General features: G+C 54.8%; 8 protein-coding genes and 1 non-coding gene across 9 annotated transcripts; 4 read left to right on the forward strand and 5 right to left on the reverse strand.

The window, feature by feature from the left end:
- The first annotated feature begins 76 nt into the window (after positions 1-76).
- Positions 77-1,744, forward strand: N656DRAFT_838640 (uncharacterized protein). The gene is made up of 3 exons (XM_064818871.1): positions 77-87; positions 136-379; positions 460-1,744. The coding sequence occupies exon 3, from the start codon at positions 499-501 to the stop codon at positions 1,315-1,317; it is 819 nt and encodes a 272-aa protein (XP_064667672.1). The 5' UTR covers positions 77-87; positions 136-379; positions 460-498; the 3' UTR covers positions 1,318-1,744.
- A 215-nt stretch (positions 1,745-1,959) lies between these two features.
- On the reverse strand, positions 1,960-5,225 carry N656DRAFT_714566 (uncharacterized protein; the record flags this gene model as incomplete). The annotated part of the gene is made up of 6 exons (XM_064811986.1): positions 1,960-2,086; positions 2,140-2,235; positions 2,302-3,439; positions 3,491-3,726; positions 3,789-4,921; positions 4,989-5,225. The coding sequence occupies 6 exons, from the start codon at positions 5,223-5,225 to the stop codon at positions 1,960-1,962; spliced, it is 2,967 nt and encodes a 988-aa protein (XP_064667673.1).
- Positions 5,226-6,177: 952 nt separating this feature from the next.
- Positions 6,178-10,947, forward strand: N656DRAFT_714670 (beta and beta-prime subunits of DNA dependent RNA-polymerase; the record flags this gene model as incomplete). The annotated part of the gene is made up of 3 exons (XM_064811993.1): positions 6,178-6,284; positions 6,339-6,450; positions 6,508-10,947. The coding sequence occupies 3 exons, from the start codon at positions 6,178-6,180 to the stop codon at positions 10,945-10,947; spliced, it is 4,659 nt and encodes a 1,552-aa protein (XP_064667674.1).
- A 343-nt stretch (positions 10,948-11,290) lies between these two features.
- Positions 11,291-13,002, forward strand: N656DRAFT_298460 (DUF159-domain-containing protein). Its single transcript, XM_064809165.1, has 3 exons — positions 11,291-11,409; positions 11,492-12,916; positions 12,989-13,002. Exons 1-2 carry the CDS (start codon positions 11,383-11,385, stop codon positions 12,755-12,757), a joined length of 1,293 nt encoding a protein of 430 aa, XP_064667675.1. The 5' UTR covers positions 11,291-11,382; the 3' UTR covers positions 12,758-12,916; positions 12,989-13,002.
- A 66-nt stretch (positions 13,003-13,068) lies between these two features.
- On the reverse strand, positions 13,069-14,220 carry N656DRAFT_812618 (iron reductase domain protein; the record flags this gene model as incomplete). The annotated part of the gene is made up of 2 exons (XM_064818380.1): positions 13,753-14,220; positions 13,069-13,722 (listed from the first exon to the last, which is right to left on the reverse strand). The coding sequence occupies exons 1-2, from the start codon at positions 14,029-14,031 to the stop codon at positions 13,069-13,071; spliced, it is 933 nt and encodes a 310-aa protein (XP_064667676.1). The 5' UTR covers positions 14,032-14,220.
- A 435-nt stretch (positions 14,221-14,655) lies between these two features.
- On the forward strand, positions 14,656-16,432 carry N656DRAFT_800360 (uncharacterized protein; the record flags this gene model as incomplete). The annotated part of the gene is made up of 2 exons (XM_064818002.1): positions 14,656-15,067; positions 16,278-16,432. 2 exons carry the CDS (start codon positions 14,656-14,658, stop codon positions 16,430-16,432), a joined length of 567 nt encoding a protein of 188 aa, XP_064667677.1.
- A 595-nt stretch (positions 16,433-17,027) lies between these two features.
- Positions 17,028-17,661, reverse strand: N656DRAFT_770495 (uncharacterized protein; the record flags this gene model as incomplete). Its single annotated transcript, XM_064813781.1, has 3 exons — positions 17,028-17,114; positions 17,195-17,580; positions 17,640-17,661. The coding sequence occupies 3 exons, from the start codon at positions 17,659-17,661 to the stop codon at positions 17,028-17,030; spliced, it is 495 nt and encodes a 164-aa protein (XP_064667678.1).
- Positions 17,662-18,898: 1,237 nt separating this feature from the next.
- N656DRAFT_t112 lies at positions 18,899-19,006 on the reverse strand. The gene has a single exon. It is a non-coding gene; the product is annotated as a tRNA-Asp (tRNA).
- A 295-nt stretch (positions 19,007-19,301) lies between these two features.
- On the reverse strand, positions 19,302-22,695 carry N656DRAFT_782137 (uncharacterized protein). Its single transcript, XM_064815708.1, has 9 exons — positions 22,206-22,695; positions 21,982-22,148; positions 21,451-21,932; positions 21,056-21,395; positions 20,511-21,000; positions 20,193-20,458; positions 20,041-20,134; positions 19,755-19,987; positions 19,302-19,688 (listed from the first exon to the last, which is right to left on the reverse strand). The coding sequence occupies exons 1-9, from the start codon at positions 22,252-22,254 to the stop codon at positions 19,440-19,442; spliced, it is 2,370 nt and encodes a 789-aa protein (XP_064667679.1). The 5' UTR covers positions 22,255-22,695; the 3' UTR covers positions 19,302-19,439.
- Between the last annotated feature and the right edge of the window lie 283 nt (positions 22,696-22,978).

The following is a 22,978-nucleotide window of genomic DNA, read 5'->3' on the forward strand; positions in this document are numbered from 1 at the left end:
AAGCCACACGAGGGATTGCGTAACTGCCCAATCAGCCCTTCCAGGCAGCGCTATTTGGGACAAAACCAGTCCGAGCACCAGCCCAAGGTAAGCAGTGACCTCAGCGGCTTGGAATTGGAGGCTGACATAAGCTAGCGAAGGTACGGTGTCACTCTGTATTCCACTAACAGGCAGAGCTGCAAATTTGTTCCTCTCTTTTCCCTCTCTGAGCAGCACCCTTGCGAATAGCTTCACATCGTTCAGGGGACACATCGAACCTCAAGCACACGTGGTGCAAGTGAGACATCTAGCACACTACACTAGGCTGCCATATTTCACAAACTACCTAACCGCTGCCTGGCGTCGACGTAACTCAAGCAAACAAATATCACCACCGCAGGTAATTTCAGATTTTCTCGCCCCTGTCCTGTCCGGTGCGAGCTCAGACCATGTTCAAAAATACTGACTCCGTGTCGCAAGACCTTTCATCTCAGTCAGGTCACACAAGACACAACAAAAATGGCAGAAAGCTGCCGAACCTGTCATGACCCGCTCACGCTAACCCTCGACGCCGAGGACACATGCTCAGGCGACGAAGGTCAAAGCCAGACCGTTCCCGACGACCTGCTCCTGCCCTGCGGCTGCCACTTCCACTGGCAATGCCTCTTGGACCAGGCCGCGTCCGTAACCTCCTCGTTATGCTGTCCCTCCTGTACCAGTTACCTCCCCTCCTCCAACCCATCATCATCATCAACCGCACCCACCACCACCAGCACTAGTATCCTGGCGCACTACACCAACGAGGGCGGCGCGCAGCCCGGCTTGAACATCCTCCCCATTCTCCAAGAAGAATCCTATTTAGCTTCCCACCCGGAAGCGCGGCCCGCGCGGGCATTCCACGCGCTGGCCGCCGAGGGGGACGTTCAGGGGCTGGTTGCGCTCCTAGCTGACGTCGACGACAACGACGACAACCACTACGAGGGCTGGGAGGACGAAGAAGGGGAAGAGGAAGGCCAAATCCCCCGGATGTCAGCGGCCTACCTTCTGACCTGGCAGGACCCGCTCAACGGGGGACGGAGCGCGCTGCATGTAGCGCTGGAGGCGCGGCAAGAGGAGGTGGTTTGGCTCCTACTCTGGCTGGGGAGCGGGGTGGAAACGGAGGAGTTTCCGGCGCCGGTGGTGCAGGTTGCTGAGGGGATGGGGCTGCCTCGCGGCGCGGTGGCGCCGGGGAAGGATGTGCGGTTTGTGAGGGATGAGAAGGGACGGCTGCCGGGGGATGTGTGCTTGGAGCTTGGGGGGAATTGGAGCAGAATGGTTGAGCTGGGTTTGTTTGGGTGAACGACATAGAAACGGGGGTGAGAATGGATTGTTTACATCCTGACAGTATCACCTGTCCATTCCGACGGGTGAAGACCTAAGCATTGGCTGCTAGAGGTACTCTGGGGAACGGCAGGAGCATCTGGAGCAGTGGACTGGGGAGAAGGAAGGAGCGAGGAGGGTATATAGCCATTGTTTCGTCCGAGGTCAAGCAAGTTAGACTCTGTAGTGGCCGAGTGGATATTTCAGCTAACTATGAAATCGTTGTGCACGGTTTCGTAGGGCGGGAGGTTCCCGGTTCGAGTTCATGAAGTTCGAGGAAAAGCCCCTCCGACCAGCTTGGAGAACTGTTCTATGAAACCGTGACCCCCGCCTGAGCTTTATGCCGGTTTATCTCTTTTTGTACATTACCCTCAACATTCTCTCTCGATAGAACTTGGAGATTGGTCTCTAGAAGAAAGAGTCCAACCTGAGAAACTAATACCATCTGCCTATTTTGGCAGAAACAAAGGTGCATGCCTTCGACCTGACTCCAGTTCCGTCATGCAATATTCTTCATGCAACTTATCTCCCTGGTCTCATAACGCCTCTGACCAACAAGCCTCCCTGAACTGGGGGAACCTCATCCCGCAAGCAAAATCACATTGCACAACCGAGTACCAATCAACCCTTCGGTGTCCTCATCTTGCTTGCCAACATCTGTGACAAGATGAAATGGCTCACATCCTCGTCGGCCCAGTAACTCATATGTGAAGCAATGGTATTGATCGGATTGAAATCAAGCACACTCCTATTCCAGGTGTTTAGTTCAACCGAATGCCTGGAGGGCGGGGATAAACTCACTCCTGGATGCAGTAATCAATCCTCCCATTTCGGTTGAGCGCCCGAATTTTCATTTCTTCTCTCCTCAACCGTTGTGCTTTCCGCTCCTCCTCCATCCTAAGCAGCAATATCAGTCAGGTGTCTCTGCTTCCGCAGAAGAGAAGGAAACAATTCTGCACCTACCACTTCTCAGCACTTAGGTCACTGTTGCCCGCATTTCCGGTCCCGCCCTTCTCCTTGGCCATATCCACGCGGTTCTTCTGAAATCTGCTGAAAAGCGTCTCGAGCTCGTCGTCAATCAGCGTGGCATCGTTGCCATTCCCGGTGCTGGCAAGCTGCCGCATGCGCTCCGCAGTCTTCTCGCTGCGTTCGGCATCAGAGAGCTGTTTCGTGGTTGGAATCACGCCCGCGGATATGTTGGTGCCCGCGCCAGGGCTCAGGACGTGCTGTTGGTGTTGTTGCTGCTGTTGATGTTGGGAGGCGGTGATTTTGGCCACATCTTCCTGCGTGAGACCCAAGCTGCGGTTGAGCAGGTTGCTAGCAATGCCTGCACTGAGACTGCTCCAGAAGCCGCTGACGCTCTGCCCGACTTTGGCGCCGATGCCCGTGAGTCCTTGGTTTGCGACAGAGCCAAAGATGCCCTTCTTTGTGTACGGCAGCGCCTGTGGTTTCAGGGTCGTCATGACACGCGAGACAAGGGGCTCTAAACGGTATGCGATGGGGTCGGATGGGTGAAAAATATTGAAGAGCTGGCCGACCTTGGGAGATGAGACGCTGAACGGTAGGCCGGTGACGGGCGAGACGCGCTGATTGGCATAAGCCTGCGAAGCGAAGGGATCCTCCATGTAATCCGGGTTGAGCGGGCTCTCGGACGGCAGAGCATCCGGGAGGCTCCGAGCCGAGATGGTCCGGCCCTTGAGCATCTGGAAGAGACCTACAGGTGAGCCAAGGCAGTAAAAGCCCTCGACGTCAAAGTCGAACGCAAGCTCCTTCGGATCCTTTGCTTCGTAACGGTCTTGAGATGGCCAAAACCGAAGCGGGTTCCTCGGGGCCTCTAGCATTTGGGACTTCTCTTTCTGCCGGCAAAGAATATCGAACATGATGGCAGACCCTAGTGAGTGACCAAAAATGTGTACTTTGCCATGGAACTCAGGGTTACGTTCTTTGAATAGCTTGTAGACCCGATTTGACTCTTTCAACACGATTTCGGCGATCTGCTCCCGATAGGCGCTTTGGTAAAGCAGAACATCGAGAGCCAAGTCGGATATGAGTGACCGTGCGAATGCTACGCCCTCAACAGTGATGTCCTCGAGGGAAGGGTCTGGAATGTGTTAGCCATATGGCGAACCAGTTGAGTTCAGAGAAGCCCTACAATCATCCTCTTCGTTGAACATCTCCCCAAGATCATGTTCCCCCTTTTTCTGTCTGCGCTTGGGGAAATCCAAAAGATGACGCCACATTACGGGCAGCACCTGGACACGGCAATTGCCGGGTCCAGGCTCGCCGATCTCTGAGTTGAGTGCTCGCAAATCTTCGGAAGCCGAGTAAACAGACTTCATGGTTTTACGAAGTGTGTTGACGTCGTGGATGAAGTTGATGCTTTCCATCCTGGGACGTTTTTAGCTACTAGACGGATTGGGGAGAAAAGGGTGGTCGAATAATCATCTTACCTGCGTGAGAGCAGTTGTCCTATTCCATGAGTGACAAGAACAAGATGCTCAATCTTACGGCCCTGGTTTTCATCAGCTCTCGTGTTGTAGTCTCCCAGCATTTCCTTTTCTTCACGCTGCCAAAGAGCCTCTTCCTCTGCCTCTGGGTTCTCCACTCCCTCTACTAGGTTTGATAACTGCCGCGTCAGCCTGTTCCTGGTGCTCTCGAGGTCGTTTGATACTTCTTTCTTCACATCCTCGGCGGCAGATCGTATGCCTGACGTGGGTGCAGACCGTCTCTTTTGCGCTTTGGATAGACTGTCACTTCGTTCCTTTGATGCAGACTTCGTCCCGGGCGGTGTCGACGGGCGTGGCTCATCCTTGGATTTCTTTGGCTCGGTGTAACCGCGGACGAGCTTTATACCACCTAGATATCCACCACCAGCAAATCTCTCGTAGACGGTCGACGTTACCCAGGACAACATGCTATCTGACGATAACCATGCGACGGTTGCGTCTTGGTACGTCGCAACGCTATTCATGTAGCTTCCAAACAGGCGGTATGTCTGTGGCTGTTGCTGAGGTGCAGAGGGGCCCTTCTTGGAAGAGCCGTCGTCCTGGGCTGTAGCGCTAACCTTCAAACTGTCTGTCGAAGTCTTTGACGTAATGGCGGTCTTGGATGCCGAATTGCTACGCTCCCTCGACGGATACTGCCAAGGCTTGATCTTGAGGTAGCCTTCCTCCAGTTGCGCGGCCAAGTTCTCTTCACAGGGGCGCAGAGACGACCCCTCTTGGTAGAACCAACTGCCGCGCCTAACCTCATACACGGGTCCTTCCCAGTAGACGGGCGCAAGCTCGCGTTCCTCAATGTCGACGTCGAAGAGAAAGTCCTCATTGACGGCGACTCTTGTGTGCAAAGCCGAGGGGTCTGCACTATCCGCAGTCCCAGTGGAGGTTGCGCGTGCCCTCTTCGACCCAACGGTATTCACCTTGCCCGCTATCCTTTCTTCCTCAAGTTCCTGCAATCTGGCTTGATAGGCGGCCTCAATGGCGCGAGAGTCTTCGACTGAGAAAGCGACGAACTTCTTCGGCTGCGGGGGTTTCGGGTCGCCAGCAACCTTGGACTGCATGAACTGCGGTTTGCGCTTCGGCACCTGGTCAAAGCTGGCAGTGAGAATGGATGCCACAGGGCAGACAACTCAGAATCCGATGTGAACTCACATCGACGGCGTGGAACCACTGCACGCTCAGCGGTGGGCAGTCCTTGGGATAGCGCCCAATACTCTGGCCATAGAAAGGGTTCGTGGTGTGATCCCCCGGGTTGGACGGAGCAACGACGGGCTGGGGATCTTTCGGCGTCGGGGTTGCACTGCGGCTTCCTGCCCAGGGATTGATCGAGTCAACGGCTGAGGCCAGGTACGACTTTTCCGCCTTCTTCTCGGCGGAACCGGGCGCCATTGCGCCGGTATGGCCTAAGGGCCAACCGAAAAGAGGTCTATTGGCACGGTTCGCCTGTGCAAGTCGTCGTCGGCCTATGTGCAATGCGCAACGGGCTACTCCGCAACGCGGTCCAGGCCGTAACACGAGGAGTGAAGCCAAATTTCCAGGAGCAGTAGGGTGCTGGAACGTGTCTTCCAGCACCAACAACCAGGTAGTAGAAATTTTGTCGTTGCAGATGGATGGTGAGAGCGGGACGTAGGCAAATGCGGCACAGGACGGTGAGAACAATTAACTACAGCATGGAGAGTCAGAAATATTCACATTGGTGAAGGAAGCATGTTGTGGTGTCTATCAGCGGGCCAACAACAATCCTCATGAAATATGTCTCGAGTGTGGGGCACGGAATGCTGACAGCGGGAGGTGTGGTCGTGGTTTTGGTCTCGGACTCGCTCAGGTGGGATGGAAGCTCGTGATGGAAGCACATGCTCCAACCGAACGATGACGGAGTGTGCTCACAGCTTGGCTGATGATTGGCGAAATCAGATGCTTGCCGGCAGGCAATTCTGCGAAAGGCTGCCAAGAGATGCGGGTGGACCTGCTGGAGTTCCTGGGCTGGCGCATGGCAGGGGTTAACGTTCGGTGGTGGGGCACGAGTTGAAAGTCATTTTAAACACTGTTTTGTAGCTGCCCCGCCTCTAACAAAAATTGTTCGCGATATCCGTACAAGGAACTTGAGAAAGATCAACCTCTGTCTCCAGCGTCTGCAGCGATCCAACTATCGGCATCTCCACGCAACTGAGAAAGAACAGTCTCGAAAAGTAAAAGATAATTGACGACGAGGGATTGGCTTCACTGCTAGATATCGCCACTGCCCGCAATGAGCAGGTAGCATTGCGACACCGAGGGGCACTGCCGGCGCGATTCGATTTATCCTACATCCCCCAACCAGCAACTCGCGACAACCATAGTCATGGCAAACGATGTGACGGAGGTGCCTACGCGGCGCAAGGTGCGCCGCAAGGAGCAGCTGGTCGACCAGCTTCCAAAGGGCTTCAAAGCGCTCAAGTTCGGTATCCAGTGAGTTTTCCCCGAGGAGCTGCTCGTGTCAACCATACGCTGACAGGGGCATAGATCTCACCAAGACATCGTGAGCCAGGGCGTCCTCGAAGTTTCCGACAACCTATTGTATGATGTCGAAAACCGGCGGACACCATTCCCCCATGGGCCGCTCGACCCTCGCCTGGTGAGTGTCCCCGGCAACACATTGCAGCTGTGACGATAACTGACGGGTTCGCTTTAGGGAACCTCAAGTACGAACAGGGAAAGCAAGTGTAGCACCTGTCAGCTTGGACTACAAGACTGTCCCGGGCATTTCGGCCATGTTCGGCTGCCGCTCCCTGTCTTCCACATCGGATTCCTGAAATACATCCAATCGACGCTGCAAAATATCTGCAAGGAATGTTCAAGAATACTTCTCACGGAGGACGAACGGCGGCAATTCCTCAGGGAGTTGCGCCGCCCGGGAATTGACAATCTGAGGCGCTCATCCATCCTCAAGCGGATCAATGAGCAGTGTAGGAAAGTTAGGCACTGCTACAATTGCGGCGCGCTCCAAGGCGTCATCCGGAAGTTGAGCGTTATGAAGCTCGTCCACGACAAATTCGCTGCTTATAACAAGTCAACTGCTCAAAAAAAGATCGCACCGGAAAGCAAGGTAGAGTTCGACGCATCCTTTGCCAACGCCAAGAGGTACACTCCCGAGCTAGAGAAGCACTATCGGAAGGCCATGGACGATCTGAACCCCCTCAAGGTCTTAAATCTCTTCAAGGCGATTAGCCCAGTTGATTGCGAACTGCTCGGCTTGGATCCCGCCGAGGGGAGACCGGAGATGTTTCTGTGGCAGTACGTCCCGGCCCCTCCAATTTGTATTCGACCCTCTGTTGCCCAGGAGAATGCAAGCAATGAGGACGATATCACCAGCAAGCTCTCCGAGATTATTCTTTATGCTGGACACCTGCGGGAATCTCTCAAGAAAGGAGTCGCCTTGCCTGTTATCATGGAGCAGTGGGAATTCCTGCAGTTGCAGGTTGGCATGTACGTCAACAGCGACGTTCCTGGTCTCTACCAGCCGGGTTTCGGCAAGCCGATTCGCGGATTTTGCCAACGTCTGAAGGGCAAGCAGGGCCGATTCCGCGGCAACCTGTCAGGAAAGCGTGTTGATTTCTCTGGACGAACCGTCATCTCGCCGGACCCCAACCTGAGCATTGAGCAAGTAGCAGTCCCCCAGTTGGTGGCAAAGAACCTGACCTATCCAGAGCGGGTAAGCTTCGCCAATATAGAGAAACTCAGGGAGCGCGTCAAGAATGGCCCGAATATATGGCCAGGTGCCCAGGGAATTATCAAGAAGGATGGGGCAAAGTATAACCTCAAAATCGGTAGCGAAGCACTCCGCGAGAGACATGCAAATGACCTCGCGTTTGGAGACATCGTCGAACGGCATCTGGAGGACAACGACATCGTGCTGTTTAACCGGCAACCGTCTTTGCACAAGCTCAGTATCATGAGCCATCTTGTCAAAGTCCGGCCTTGGCGGACGTTCCGCCTCAACGAATGTGTCTGCACCCCCTATAATGCCGATTTCGACGGAGATGAGATGAATCTGCACGTGCCCCAGACGGAGGAGGCCAGGGCAGAGGCTATCAACTTGATGGGAGTGAAGAACAACCTTATTACGCCAAAGAATGGCGAACCAATCATTGCTGCTACCCAGGACTTCATTACTGCGTCATATTTGCTGAGCAGCAAGGACCTGTTCTTGGACCGCCAATCCTTCACACATATTTGCACTCAGATGCTTTTGGGGGACACGCATCTCGAGCTCCCTCCCCCCGCAATTGTCAAACCCAAGCCGCTTTGGACGGGCAAGCAGATCTTCAACGTTCTGATGCGCCCTAACAAAGATTCACCAGTCTTGGTGAATCTCGACGCGAAGAACAAGATTTACAAGAAGAAGAAGGACGGTCAAATCCCGGATATGGATATCGACGACTCGTTCTTGGTTGTCCGGAATTCCGAGGTTATGTGCGGGAGGATGGATAAGTCGACCGTTGGCGGAGGCAAGAAGAACTCCGTCTTCTATGTCATTCTCCGAGATTTTGGGCCAGACTATGCCGCCGCTGCCATGAACCGTCTGGCAAAGCTATCCGCGAGAGCGCTTTCACTGCGGGGTTTCTCCATCGGCGTCGGAGACGTGTTCCCCTCTGGCCCTTTGACAGAGCACAAGGCTCAGCTGGTTGAGGACGCGTACAACAAGTGCGATGACCTCATTGAAACTTACAGACAGGGGAAGCTCGAAAAGCTGCCGGGCATGGACCTCGAGCAGACGCTGGAAAACTCGGTTTCCGGCATTCTCAGCAAGGTCCGGCAATCCGCTGGTAACTATTGCGTAGAGAATCTGAGCACGAACAATGCGCCACTCATCATGGCTCGGTCAGGATCCAAGGGCTCTGACCTCAACGTGGCGCAAATGGTGGCCTGCGTCGGTCAGCAGATTATTGCCGGACAGCGTGTGCCTGATGGCTTCCAGGACCGCAGTCTTCCGCATTTCCACAAGAATGCGCGTCAGCCTCCATCCAAGGGTTTCGTAAGGAACAGCTTCTACACTGGCCTCGTCCCTACCGAGTTCATCTGTCACGCCATTTCTGGCAGAGAAGGCCTGGTTGATACCGCCGTCAAGACGGCCGAGACGGGTTACATGTCTAGACGGCTGATGAAGTCGCTGGAGGATCTCTCAACGCAGTATGATGACACTGTCCGCACATCGGAGGGGGGTATTGTGCAGTTCCAGTACGGAGCTGACAGACTTGATCCCGTCGACATGGAGGGCGATGCCAGGCCAGTTGACTTTGCGAGGACGTGGAATCACGCGCAGAGCATCACCTGGAGCGACGCGGACGCGTCGTTGCTGCCGTGGGAGATACAAGAGCTGTGCAAGACTCTGCTGGATGAAGAGCGCAAGAAGTATGTGCGGCGACATCTCGTCACAAACGAGGTGCTCAACTACGACGACGAGAAGATCCGTGACAGCGAGGATCACGATGTCTTCATGGCGATTGACGAACACGAAAGCGCGAGAGTCTACCTCAACACGATCCGCGACTACATCGGAGAACGTGCCATGAAGTTGGCCAAAGCGCGGAAGGCGGTTGGATTAGACCCCTGCATACCGGCAGACGAGGACAAGATGAGAAAGGAGCTTGAGACATGGGAGCCGACAAGCAAGGAAGGCGGATCTGAAATGCAAACGGACGCGTTTGGCGAGCCGTGCAAGCCACTACAATATGTGCTCAGGGAACTGCGGCATAAGCTCGAGGAGGAGAGCGAGCTCGACGAAGCCACCCGACGGGCACGGACACAAGCCATGGCGCAGGCTCACGTTGACCGCGTCGCCAAGGTCTCGGAGCGTACGCTGCGGCAGTTCATCCAAATGTGTCTCCAAAAGTACAAGAGGGCACGGGTAGAGCCCGGCCATGCGGTGGGCGCAGTTGGAGCGCAGTCGATTGGTGAACCGGGCACACAGATGACACTCAAGACTTTCCACTTTGCCGGTGTCGCCTCTGGCATGAGTGTCACGCAAGGCGTGCCTCGTATCAAGGAAATCATCAACGCCTCGAAACTCATCAGCACGCCGGTCATCACGTGCGAGCTGGAGAACAAGGTAGACCTGAAGGCGGCGCGTGTCGTCAAAGCCAGGATTGAAAAGACGTACATCTCGGATGTCGTAAAGTTTATCGACGACGATTGGCTTCCAGACGTGGCCAAGATCACGCTACAAATGGATATGCGGGTGCTCGCGGATATGCAGCTGGGCATCACCATAAAGGACATTGCCGATGCCATCATCAAGGCCAAGAAGCTCAAGCTCAAGGTGGAGCCGGAAGACCTGCGCATCGGAGGCGACCGGATCGAGGTGATCATTCACAACACTTGGCAGGACGCTACGGCTGCTCGGAAGGCGGCCAAGGTGCGCGCGACGGCAATTGAAAAGGGCCAGGCCATTTCGGCCACCATGGGCGAGTCTGCGGCCGATTTCCAATTGCGAGTCAACTTTCTCAAGCGCATGCTCCCGGAGGTGGTCATCTCGGGCTACCCGGAGGCAGCGAGAGCCATCATCCAGAATGAAAACAACGAGAACAAGGTGCTTGTGGAAGGGTACGGGTTGCGGGCGTGCATGACGACGGAAGGCGTGGTGGGCACCAAGTGCGTGAGCAACTCGGTCCTGGAGTGCCGCGACGTGCTGGGCATCGAGGCGGCGCGCATAACCATCGCCAAGGAGATCGCCATCGTCATGGCGGATATGAACATTGACCCGCGGCACATGGAGCTGCTGGCCGACGTCATGACGTACAAGGGCGAGATCCTGGGCATCACGCGGTTCGGCATGGCAAAGATGCGCGACAGCGTGCTGCAGCTCGCGTCGTTTGAGAAGACGCCGGACCACCTGTTTGATGCGGCGGCGGGCATGAAGAAGGATCCCATCCAGGGCGTCAGTGAGTGCATCATCATGGGCCAGTCCATGTCCATCGGCACGGGCGCCTTCGAGGTGGTGCGGCGGTTGGGCATCAGGGATCACCAGGTTGTTCCCAAGCCGACGGTATTCGAGGCCGCGTGGAAGAAGAACGAGATGGGCATGAGGAAGAGCAGAATGGACAAGCGGAGGAGTGCTGTGGCTGTGTGTTAGGGCGGCCTTGTGATGACGGTCGCGGCTGGGCTATTTATTTTGTCTCATGGGCGAAGCAAAGGTGGGAGTTCTGGGCGCCACAAGCGGATCCGAAAAGGGTTTTGACGGGTTGTTCTTTGGGTGACTGCAATAGACAGGCTGGATTGCTTGCCGTAACACTTCCCTACCTGCTGTGTACTTGGATCGGAGCAGCATAGGCCGATAGGGGGGAAATGTAAAGGGGGTGCCAAGAAGATATCTAATATACACATCACGTGGTCAGGCGCCCTACCTCTTCGCGATCTCACCCCGCGTTAATTCAAGTCGCGTCGTCTCATCGACGTCATCGCGAGGACAAGGGAAAAAAAAGCTCCAAACTTCAACCTCAGATCACAGAACAACTGCATTTGACAGCAAATCGAATGCGTATTGAATTACCCTGAGGAGCTATTCACCATGTGCGGAAGGTATGCACTGGCTTTGGTAAGTAGATGCTTGTCCGCTGCCTCTATTCATCGGTGAAAGAGATATAGAGTGCTAAGAAGGCCTATCTTTCAACGTCTAGCGTCCGTCACAGATCCGGCAGATGCTGGAAGAAGACCTCATGCCGGTAGATGAGGCCCCTGCCGACGAGGGCGACGGCGCTCCACGACAAAGCTACAACTTTGCACCCGGGTACCATGGCGTGGTATACCGCGCAGACGTGCCCGATCGCGGAGCCGGCTATTCCCACTCTAACCGCGCCGGCCAAGACTCAGAAGTACAGGGAGAACAGCAGGAGGAGGAGGATGCAGACAACCATGCCGACAGTGACAAACCGAAGCAAAAGGAAACGGCAGCAACTCGCTACAAGCTGCAGGCAATGAAATGGGGGCTAATCCCCTTCTGGACCAAGCGCAGCCCAGAATACGGCGGGGTCCTCAAGACCATCAACTGCCGCGACGACTCGCTCGCGCAGCCGGGGGGCATGTGGGCGAGCATGAAGGCCCGGAAGCGCTGCGTGGTGGTTGCCGAGGGGTTCTATGAATGGCTGAAGCAGGGGAAAGACAAGATCCCACACTACGTCAAGAGGAAGGACGGGAAGCTGATGTGCTTTGCGGGACTGTGGGATTGTGTCCAGTACGAGGCTGATGGGGAGAAGCATTACACGTATACCATCATCACGACCGACAGTAACAAGCAGTTAAAGTTTTTGCATGATCGGATGCCGGTTATTCTCGAGGCTGGGTCGGAGGCTATGAGGACTTGGCTGGATCCGGGGAGGTGTGAGTGGAGCAAGGAGCTGCAGGCGCTGTTGAGGCCGTTTGACGGGGAGTTGGATGTGTATCCGGTCAGCAAGGAGGTAGGGAAGGTGGGGAATAACTCGCCGAGCTTTGTCATTCCGGTGGCGAGCAGGGAGAATAAGAGTAATATTGCGAACTTTTTTGCCAAGGGGGCGGCTGCGGCGAAGAAAAAGGAGGGCGGGACGGTCAAGCCCGAGGTGGAGGTGGAGGTGCCGAAGGAAGGGGCTGCTGGGACGACCGAGGCCAAGACGGAGACGGTGGAGGAATTCGCGAAGACGGCAGATGATGGTGGGATGATGAGCATGACACCGTCGAAGAAAGCCTTGAAGCGGGAGGCGAGTTCCCCACCGGCAAAGGGCGAACAACCGCCTGCGAAGAAGAAAGCGGACTTGTCGTCGGCCTCCTCGCCTGTCCAGGAGAAACGGCAGACGCGAAGCAGCAAGATTAGCGCCACGAGTAACGCCCCAAGGAGCCCTGTCAAGGCGAAGGCGGCGGCAAAGGCCGCTGGGAGTCAGAAGATTACAAAGTTTTTTGGGAATAGCGCCTAAACTTCAGTTGTTCGTTGCGCACTGGATGGTTGGCTGGGGTTAGGTACCTACCTATCTGACGTGGTTTACACCTCCATGATACCAATACCTACGTTCAACGAAAGAAAACCGCCAACGTTAGTTTGTGTTGCAACGTCTCACGCAAAAACAGGTTGATAGGTATGCAACATTGCAACGGAGACTACATAACTGTTAAGATATGAGACCCCCTGGCTAACAATGGCGCTGTAGTACACATCTGCTGGCAGGCGACTTGTAACCGATGTTTGCTGCCTCAAACTTCCAAGATCTCCAACTTCCGACTAGTTTGGCTAGAAGGCTTGCGCCAGATATACCACACCAAGAATCATCAGAGTCATAACGATCAGCGGCGACATCCACCCGTGACTGAAGTTTGATCCTCCCAGCATGCTGCCTCTCAAACCCGAACAGCCAGACGTCCCGGTCGCGGAGGGGACATCTGATGCCGACAGCGGCGTTGAATGGAGTCTCGTTGGCCTGGCGGTGGCTTGGCTGCTACCCGGACCACCACCTGGTTTGGCCAGTGCACCGTAAGTCTCATACTTGTCGGATTTTGCACTGTCAAGTTCCACGCTGAACGCGCCATAGCCACCGTCTGCAGATAGATGGTCGTGGAGAATAGCCGCGTCGGCGGTGCCCGGGTTCTCGACCGGACTCATGGAGTAGGCGTAGGTGAAGAAGACGCTGCGGGTGTTGCCCCATGTCGGGTCGAAAGAGTCTGCATTGATGCAGCCGCGGCAGAGGAATGTCGAGGAGATGTGCGTTGTGTTGACAAAGGTTCCTTGCTGGATTGGGACGAGGGTGATGGGGTGGACGCGGTACGGGACCACGCCATCAGATCGGTAAGCCGTGGCTATGCGTGGGCTTGTCATTACTTTGTCTCCATTGGGCCTGTTTTGGAATTCTGTTAGTGTCTTGATCTTCATCTCTCTGCCTCCTCGGTGCTATCGCCAGTCTCCTGGAGACGACTTTACTTGCCATGTTATGAGGAGCAGTGTGCCCCTCATGTTGGCCCGGAATCCGACGCCACCCCATCCGGCACCATTCTTCAGAGGCGATACCAGGTGCACAATGAAGTCGGTGGTTGGCTTCTTGGGCATCACCATGCCGAAGCGGTAGCCCTTGTCGACCACGATGCCGTAGAGTGTCATGCCCGTGTTGGGGTCAGTGTAGGACTGCGCGCTGAGAAGTCCCTGGGCCGACACCACGACCGGAAGGGCGAGCAATAATGCGTTTACAAAAGTCGAGTACATCTCGAGTTGTGGAATGCCCTGCAAATGTGGATGGGTTCTCACTGTATGGTAGATGTGATGTTCAAGTCCGAGTCGCCAAACTTGGAAAGGGGAATGAATATAACGGAATAAGAACTTTTAGGGAGGTACTTGACGCGTAGGTGACTGTTCATAAACACATCAACACAACATGAGTATACAAAGAACAACTGGTCTTCATCCGATCTGTTTCCAAATGTGACCTACTGCTCTCAAGCTCCGAGTGTTTAGATGGCTATGACACGTCTCGGATGCAGAATCTAACGACAGCTGTCATTTGGCAGAAGATAGTTGTGTACAATGGAAACTTGCTCTAGACAACTTTCAGAATTTGTGTCTTGCTGTTCTGTCCACGTTGCAAGTGAGTAATTTCTAACTATCAGTCAACAGAAGGGCACAAAGACTTTATGTCTGCCCTATTATTTTCTGGAAGATCTGTTTACGAACACAGCTATCTCCCGCTGGCACAACTTCTCCCCTGAGAGTATAAGAACTCGACACCCTACCGCACTGCCCACATACTACTGTGCTCCGCAAACTGAAACTGCTAACCGATACAGTCCCCCCAGTCTGCGTAGTCAGAACCTCTAGCTACCTATCTTACTCATGGCGCCCGACGCTCTGGATTGCCTGATCTGGCTTGCCGGCGGAACTCCCCATGCCAAAGCCAGAGCACATGTCGAGAAGAAGATGACAAAGAAGAAGCAGAAGACGAAGAAGGACGACAAGAAGGGGACAACAGCCAATGAGAATGAGGACAAGCCTCCTTCCACGGCATCCTCCCCACTCATCCAGGAATGCCCTCCCTCGCAGGTTTCGGGTGCCTCGCATCACGGTCCGCCGCGTCCCTCAGGTGCGTTGGGTTTCTACAACGACCCCCCGGCATCAGTTCATTCAAGGTCCCACCGCTCAGATGCGGACTCGATCCGGCCAGAGTCGTCTGTGTCTCAGCGCTCGGCGAGGGCATCGTCTCATTATTCCGGGTCACGCCATTCTGGGTCGCGGCACTCGGTGCATGGTATGTCCAGTTCGGTCTACTCTCAGTAGCGGGCCGATCCCCAATCTCTCCAATCCATGATAGTTGTCTGGCAGAACAAGCTGACTTTTGAGCACTGACATAGATGCGTAAATCATAACATCATAGTACGAATGTTAGTCCTGGCCAGTACCAAGAGGTAGGGCATAAGTGCTTTGCAGATGCAACAGCAGTGTTTTCCTATCAAAACTGAGTAACCTATATGCTATTGGCTGGTATAGTGTCTTTGACTTGTGACATGTGAATCGCCTTTCATCAGTACTAATATTCTGCCCGAGCTGGTTGTGTTTGCCAGGGTGCACGTCAGGAACCCTCCTTCACCCTTCCCGTTGCTCCGTCTTGCTAGATATCTTCCACCCATGGGCCATTAAAACCCTCACTACGCGTCAAGATCTGTGCAGCAGAAGTGGTGATAACTGCTTCTGCAGCTAGTTACGTGCCTGCCATCATGGAGACAAGAACCCGTTGGGAGAACGAGAAATACAGAAGTCGTTCTCTGCCAGAGAACATGGCAGTCTCTAGCGACATTTCCCGGATCCCCGTCGAAATGATCAGAAAGACTGCCGGTTATATTGACAACATCGACGACGTCGTGAAATTCCGCAAGGCCAGCTTAACAATCTATTATGCGACCTCAGACGTCGTTCGTCGGGAACTTCGTTCTTGGTCGGAGAAATGAAGCTGAATGCTTGGCTTTGCCTGTACCGGTGCCGTCTCCATCTGCCTCGCCGTCGCCATCCGTCGCCATCCGTCGCCATCAGTAGCCGGGCTGTCTCCTCGATGCCAAGAAGCTCATAACCTCCTTCGTTATCGGAATCCTCATTCGAGAAATTGGGACATCTTTGCCCGCTGGGTCCAGAGTCTGCGAGGGCTCCAGTCGTCGCTCCTCACAGGCTTGAAATCCTGGAGAACTTGATTGTCAGCAACGCCGCCTGGGTTGGGGAACTGCGTGTTCTTTGCCTCACGTCGCACTACATCCCATTGCTCCAGCGCCACGGCTCCAATCTCAGCTTCGTCCTGGTCGTGAGGCTCGCTCACGTCTCAAGGGTGGAGGAGCAAGTGTTGCCTTGCAGGTAATTGCATTGCCGGTGGGTGATGTGCGTAGGATGTTGATTTAGTGGTGGTGGGAGCAGAAAGGTGGAGGATCCTGAATGAGATTAAGTTGGCTGACGGTGAAGTCAACTGCAACGAGATGCTTCCCGATCTGCTGGCCCCTATCTCAGCCCAGAACTTGTCCCGGCCTACAGAGGGACCCGAGACGTGATCCGCGTGCTGCGCAAGGCGATCGACATTCTCGAAAAGCAAGCCGACTACGACGCGGCCGTTGAGAAGCGTCACTTTGACTGAGGCAAGCTCGGAGATTCTTCCAGCTTCAACAAGGGCAATGGCGCTATTACGGTTGACAAAGCAGCGGTTTTCTGTTGAAATCAGTCGGTTTGGCGCAAACCTGGAATTGTACACTGGGGGTAGTAGGGTCGACGACGCAGCAAGTAACACGAGGAGTTCTGTATGTGAGCATCATCAGAACATGTGGGATAGTACCAGCAGTATCAAAGACAGAAAACCCTTTGTTGTGGCTGTCTGTAGCAGCAGACGAATCTTAGATAGTGCCCTTAACATGGACGAGCATCCCGTGAACAGACCCGATCTCCGTAGCGCCTTCCAAAACACATTGTTGTCATCCCTCCCAAGCTCAAGTCAAGTGGGTATCCGCCGCTGGTGAGTGAGACCACAGCCCTGACCCAAAGTCCCAGATCCAGATCAATGTAGCCGCCGGCAGGACAGTTGCGGCAGGCCTGAATGGCCCATGTCCCTAGGTAGCCCCGAGCCCAACTCCTCCGCCCGAAAGAAGAACCCATGTTGCCCATCCCAACCCAATCACCAAACCCCCTTCTCATATTCATCTCCGGTGTCCAACGACTATGTCGACTTTGTTCTCAATCTAGACGAGGTCGTCGAAGCGGTGCTGGGTGCCCAGCTCGGCCAGGACACGAGCGCACTCGTCGATCGGACGGTGGGGGAGTAATTTCTAGACGGAGAAAAATGAAGATCAGATCCTGCTTGCAATCCCAAACTTTGGATGAATCATGATGAGATGATGGAACTTACCGGAGCAGCCTCGGCAAGGGAACTGCCCTTGGAGATGCACACTCGGCACAAGAGGAGCTTCACCTTCTCCTCGTTGGTCCAGTCGTCCTTGTTGGCGGCGGCGTTGCTGGTGGATGCGGCAGCAGGCGCGGGGGCGGGGACCGGCGCAGGAGCAAGGCCTTGGCCGCCTTGGGCTTTGGCTGCTCTGCGGGCAGCAGCAAGTTCTTGGGCTTTGGCCTCGGCGTCGGCCTTGGCCTTGGCCAGTCGCTCCGCTGAGAGAGGGGGGCGGCTGTCTGGTAGCCGCTTGCGCGGCTTGATCGCGGGCTCGCCCGCATCCTGGTTGTCGGCGGAGACCTGGCTGCTGGAACCTGCAGCCTTAGTCTTAGTCTCGTCGGCGTGCGCAACGTCTTGATTGCCAGAACAAAGTCAACAACAGTCTTAGTCTTAAAAGCAGCATGGGACTCACCCTTGTTGTTATTGCCGGGCATCTTGTTCACGTCTTTAGTCGGGGGGGAGAGAAAGACCGCGGGGTTAAGAGGACAGGGTCACGAGGAGGGAAGAAAAGGCTGCGTGGTGAGAGAAGGAGAAGAGGGTCGCGTGGGTTGAGAGAAGACGGTGAAGGTCGTGTGGGAGAAAAGTAGGTCGTGAAGAACCAGAAGAAGGTCGCGTGGGCGAAAGAGAGGGGGTCAAAGCGGCAAGAAGTCAAGAATTGCAGAGGGGTATGAATGAGGAATGAGGTACCTCTCATATGGTGCATGGTGCTGTACTGAGGCAAGATGTGGCTGGCAGGCAGGTGGGAAACCTGTGGGATAAGTAGTTTTCGGTGTAAGGCTTCGATGAGATTGTTGCCATGGGCAGGCCAGAACAAAGCCTGGTAGGTCAGAGACTGAACCCGAGTCCGTCTTTCTTCTTGTTCACTTGAACTTGATAATCTTGTGGCCGCTAATTGTTGTTGTCCCCCCTGTGACTGGTGATTCACCAGCTAACGAGGAACTTGAAGTCATCTCTTGTTGAGCTTCAGTGATCCTCTTTTCTACGCCTTGTCTCAGAGCTTAGAGGGCCGTCATCAACATACACAATGATACTGAACTCTTATCCACGTCTAGTACACATCCATTGTCGCTACACGACGCCATAGCGACTTGAATACACGCTGTTCCCATCAACACCAAGCAGATATGCCTCTCTCCGTCTCCGTCCAGCCACATACGACCATAGGTGCTGGAGAATTCGGGATCCCGTCCGCTCTCCCCCTAGACAAACCAGCAACCGCCGAATTAGTAGTTGGGTCGGTGACGACCAGCGAATCCTCGGTGTTGTATGTCTTTTTTGTATCAGTTTTCATCCCCTTCGATTGAAAACCTCTGCTAAGTTGCTCTTGAAATGGCAAAGTGGCTGTCGTTATGAAGGATTACTGCCCACTGTATGATGCTAGTAGTCTAGCTACTAGGCAGTGTACACCCAGATTGAGCAGAAGGACAAACAATGCTTATTATGCCCAGACATCTACCTGATACTTATATTTGTCATGAGCACTAGTAATTTGCTTCAGTTGAGGCCTGGAGAGGGGAAAATGAGAAAAGCCAAAAAAGGGGCCAACACCATTACACCTCTGAACTTTGATCCGTTCTCCAAAAAGCACTCAGACTTCGCTCCACCCTCCGAATACACAAAACCACAAGAAGGCACCGATCCTGGGATGCAAAAAAAGATCGGTATCGTATTCTCTCCCGCCGGGAATTGAACCCGGGTCTCGAGCGATGTCCAGACCTCTCACACCAAGTGGAGTCTGTCAATGACAAGCTCACATACTGACCACTATACTACGGAAGATTGTGTGGATGTATGGCATCCACCGTAGCTTGGCGGAGGCAACCGCGGTTTGTCGCTTTATCAATCCCTTTCGCAGACACCTAGAGCAAGTAGGTGCCTTGCAAAGGACATGCTGGGCGAGCCATGTCTTACAGTGCGAGAGACACATAATGCACCCTCAGGGGGTTGGGGCTTGTCATTCAGGGGTAAAAACACGGAAGTATCCGAAATTCGAGAACTTCACGGGCCCAGCTACAAAAACCACCGGGCACTGCGGGCAGCACAGACCTGCAAAGATCATCTCTCAATGTCAATGGTCATCACTTTAAAGAGCCTATATTCATTTGAAGGTATTGACTTAAATATCCCGCAAAATACGGACCCGAGCCTTGACTATTGTTTGACCCGGTACATCCCCACTTATCCATCCCAGGCGGCATAGCCGACTGGCAGATCACGCCCTCTTCTTCAGTGCCAAGATCTTTTGCGCGGCCTGCTCTGCCGCAACCACAATCATGGCTGACGGATTGCCCGTCGACATGCCCGGGAAGATGGACGCGTCCACCACAAACAGGTTGTCGGTGCCATACACCTTGGTGTTGAGGTCCACCACGGCCGTGCCGCCCCTCCGCCCGTCGTCAGTGCCGAGCTTGGCGGTACCCATCCAGTGGTTTGAGCGTCGGTTCGAGGGCGAGACGAGCATCTGGAAGCATGTCAGCTTTTGCGGGAATGATAACAGGAATCCCGACAGGTGAAGCATGTGACCTACGTTGTTGACAAAGTCCTCAACTGTGGTGTTGGCAGGAGGGAGAACCCAGCTGATGTTGGGGATGACATTGAGGGCTGCAATCATGTTCTTGATGCCCTGGATAACCGCCGCCTTGTCACCGTCGTTGTGCAGGTAAGGGTGCTGGGCAACGCTGGTGGCAAGACCAGAGGTGATCGTCATGCGACCCCTGGAGACGACGCCTCTCCCGAGATACTGGCTGAGGGTCATGGCGTCTAGATTCCGGATTAGTTTACGGGTAATAACTCAAGCTAAAACTGGAACTCACGAGTCGAGTTGGTCACTCGGGAATCGCCTTCGACGCGCGCAGTCCACTGGAATTGGCGGACAATGCCGTCAGATGGGGTAACTTCATCCCACATCTGCTCATGGTTAGCAACCAACCAGGATACCAAACCGAGTCAATCAGGAGCGGCATACCATTGGGCCAATGTTCGGCGCAGCCTGGGCAAGAATCCCCGATCGCTTCTCGAGGTATTGCTCCTTATCCCCAGTGTTGGGCGTGGTCCACGCCTCGTAGAAGTCGTAAAAGACAACGTCAGGATGCGTAACGATGAGGTCAGTGTTGAGATGGTCGATCAGGTTGTAGCCAACTGGGAGCTCAATCCAGTCGCTCTTGGCAATGAACGTGTCCCCGTCTTTGGAGCCTGCGACAACCTCAAGCTGGTCCTCGGGACCGATACCACCTAGTGACGCGGTTAGTTCCAATCTGAGTTTCTGGCTCTAAGTGAAACCTACTCCGTAGTAGCAGCTTTGCGGAGCCGAAGGCACCGGCCGCGAAGATGACGCCACCGTTGGGGTTGAGTTTCACAGTGCCCTCAAAGCCTCCGTTGGTCAGGCATTCCAGCTCGACACCAGTGACCTTGCTACCGGTACGGACGGCCCTCCTGACGGCGGTGTTCGTCCAAAGATCAAAGTTGTCCCGCGCGTCTGCGGTAACAAGGTATGTCGCCAGCGGCCCACCTCTCTCACCACCGGAATACATGAAGTGGGTGTGCGCAAAGGTGCGGTTCTTCTGGTTTGGCACGTCATTCGCGATGACCTGCTTCCACCCGGACTTGGCCAGACCGCTGGATAGAACCTCATAGCCCTCTTGTCGATACAGCTTCCCATCCATTGATGGGTGCCAAGTTCCGGGAATTCGGTCAAACACACGCTTCGTGGCAGCTTCGAGGTCTCTCGCCTTCCAACCGTTGGGGAAGTTGTAGTCCCAGTCCTTCGGATTTGGCTGGCAAAAATAATCAGTACCACTTTAACAACTCTTAGATGCCTCAGGAACTTACCTTCCACCACAACCCTGCGTTCACCGCAGTTCCACCTCCCAGAACACAGCCAGCCATCTGGTCGGTATCGGTGCAAGCAATGCCGGCAGAGTCGACCCAAATCTGGTTGCACAGGCCTGGGACGTCGAAGCGGGTCAGGGGTGTGCCTTCGAGCCACTTCGGCTTCATGGTTCCGTTCCACCGGCCGGTTGAGGGCGGGCCCTTTTCGATCAGGAGAACGCTGTGCCCGGCCTCGCTGAGCTTGTCGGCGACGGGGATACCGCCAGCACCAGCACCGACCACGATGTAGTCATAGGTCTTTTCCGGAGCCGCGGTGCACTGCACAGACGGACCGCCAGATCTAGCTCACGGCTCGATTAGCAACAGCAATACAGCTACTTTGGGGGGAGCCTCACCCGTCGCAGCTCACAACCGGTGTTTTGGTGGCCAGCGCTGCCCACGTCGCGTATGAAGCCTGTGGCACACCCTCGAGTTGCGCCCCCCATTGCCCGAATCCGTTATCGTGGAAACCAAAGGTCGCCGTGTCGGGACAGGTTGGATTTTCGAGACCAGACTTGGCAGAAGCACGGCCAAGAACGAGGAATCCCTCGGTAGTAGAGACGCTACCTTCGTTGCCATCTTGACTCCACGAAAAGCAGTTCTGGCATCTGTAGAGCACCTCGAATGTGGTGTCGGTGACGGTGGCGGAGATTTGGGTTAGCTTGGCATCGCCGGTATACTTTACCGGCATTGTATAGCCGGTAGTGTAACGGAATGATGTGTAAACTGTGCCGTTAAATTGCCAGGCAACGAGTAGCAGTGCCTGGGTCATCTGCCCAGCTTGGCCATGCGAGAGACCGCAATAGCCTGGAGACGTGGCGTCTGTGATTTGGCAGCGCTACTCATGATAAGTACAGCGTCTTGTGTAGCGAGACATCTCAACTTACAAGAAGCCCAATGTACTCGGTGGCATTCTTTGTCAAGGCATCCTCTGGCAGAGCCATGCCGAAGGTGTAAAGCGATTCTCCGGGAGCAGTCCATGTCTTGAACTTGACACCAGTCGCAGCATCGGTGTATGAGCCCTCGTTCATCTGTGCAGTGCATTGCTGGACGCCTTCAATAGGTTAGCATGCATCAAGCATTGCCACAAGTCCTGTTGTCCAACACTTACACGACAAGGCCGCGAGGGCAACCGCCGCAGCGCGGCTCAAAAGCTTCATTGTTACAATGCAGCTAGGGTTCAGCACAGTTTTGAGATCAGCCCGGCGCTACGAAAGGCGAAGCTGCCATTCCCATAGAAGGGTATAGAGGGGAAGGGGGGAGGATAAATAACATCTCGGGCTCTGCCAGGCACGCGCCTGACACAGACAAGCTCCGTTCCCGAACTTTGAGTTCCATGGATGAGGCGCGGAATGGGAGTCCGGAGAAAAGTAATGGGATGTCACCGATAGGATGGATCCTGCGGCAGAATGGGCGCCTAGTTGTTTTAGTAGATGGGGAAAGATAGATTGCGCTGCATGTCTAGAGTATAGCCTCCGCCCAGAGAATATGGGATCAGCGTGTGTAAGCACGAGACTGATATGGCAAGAGCAGGGGTGGATGGCAAAGAAGCTCCAGGGTGGAGCTTCCCCAACTTTTCCCCTGAAGCGGAAGAAAGTGAGATTTGGCAGGGGCGGCAGGAGCGAGCCGGGGAAGGAAGGCCCCCGAGCGGAAGCAGGCGCCGTTGCGGAATGTCTCGCTAGCCAAGCTCAACCCTTGCTGCCCGGAGCTTGACTGGCATTGCCGCAGACAGTACCTAACTGAACCTGCCAATTGGACTTTGGCAGTGCTGGAAGGTGACAAGCAGCCGACGACTCAGCGACCGACAGCCGGCCGCAACGTTGAGTGATACCTCCAGCAGAACGGTACTGTAGCTTGGCGGGACGTTGAGAGAAAACCGGGGAT

The sequence above is a fragment of the Canariomyces notabilis genome (assembly GCF_033297395.1).
Source record: "Canariomyces notabilis strain CBS 508.74 unplaced genomic scaffold N656scaffold_21, whole genome shotgun sequence".
Taxonomy (NCBI): Eukaryota; Fungi; Ascomycota; class Sordariomycetes; order Sordariales; family Chaetomiaceae; genus Canariomyces; species Canariomyces notabilis.

Coding starts and splice junctions, on each gene's coding strand:
- N656DRAFT_298460 (XM_064809165.1), top strand. CDS start 11,383: ATGTGCGGAAGGTATGCACTGGCTTTG. Junction 11,410..11,491: donor GAAGGTATGCACTGGCTTTG/GTAAGTAGATGC, acceptor TTCAACGTCTAG/CGTCCGTCACAGATCCGGCA.
- N656DRAFT_838640 (XM_064818871.1), top strand. CDS start 499: ATGGCAGAAAGCTGCCGAACCTGTCATGACCCGCTCACGCTAACCCTC.
- N656DRAFT_782137 (XM_064815708.1), bottom strand. CDS start 22,254: ATGAAGCTTTTGAGCCGCGCTGCGGCGGTTGCCCTCGCGGCCTTGTCG. Junction 20,459..20,510: donor CGCAAAGCTGCTACTACGGA/GTAGGTTTCACT, acceptor CCGCGTCACTAG/GTGGTATCGGTCCCGAGGAC. Junction 20,135..20,192: donor CGCCGAACATTGGCCCAATG/GTATGCCGCTCC, acceptor AACCATGAGCAG/ATGTGGGATGAAGTTACCCC.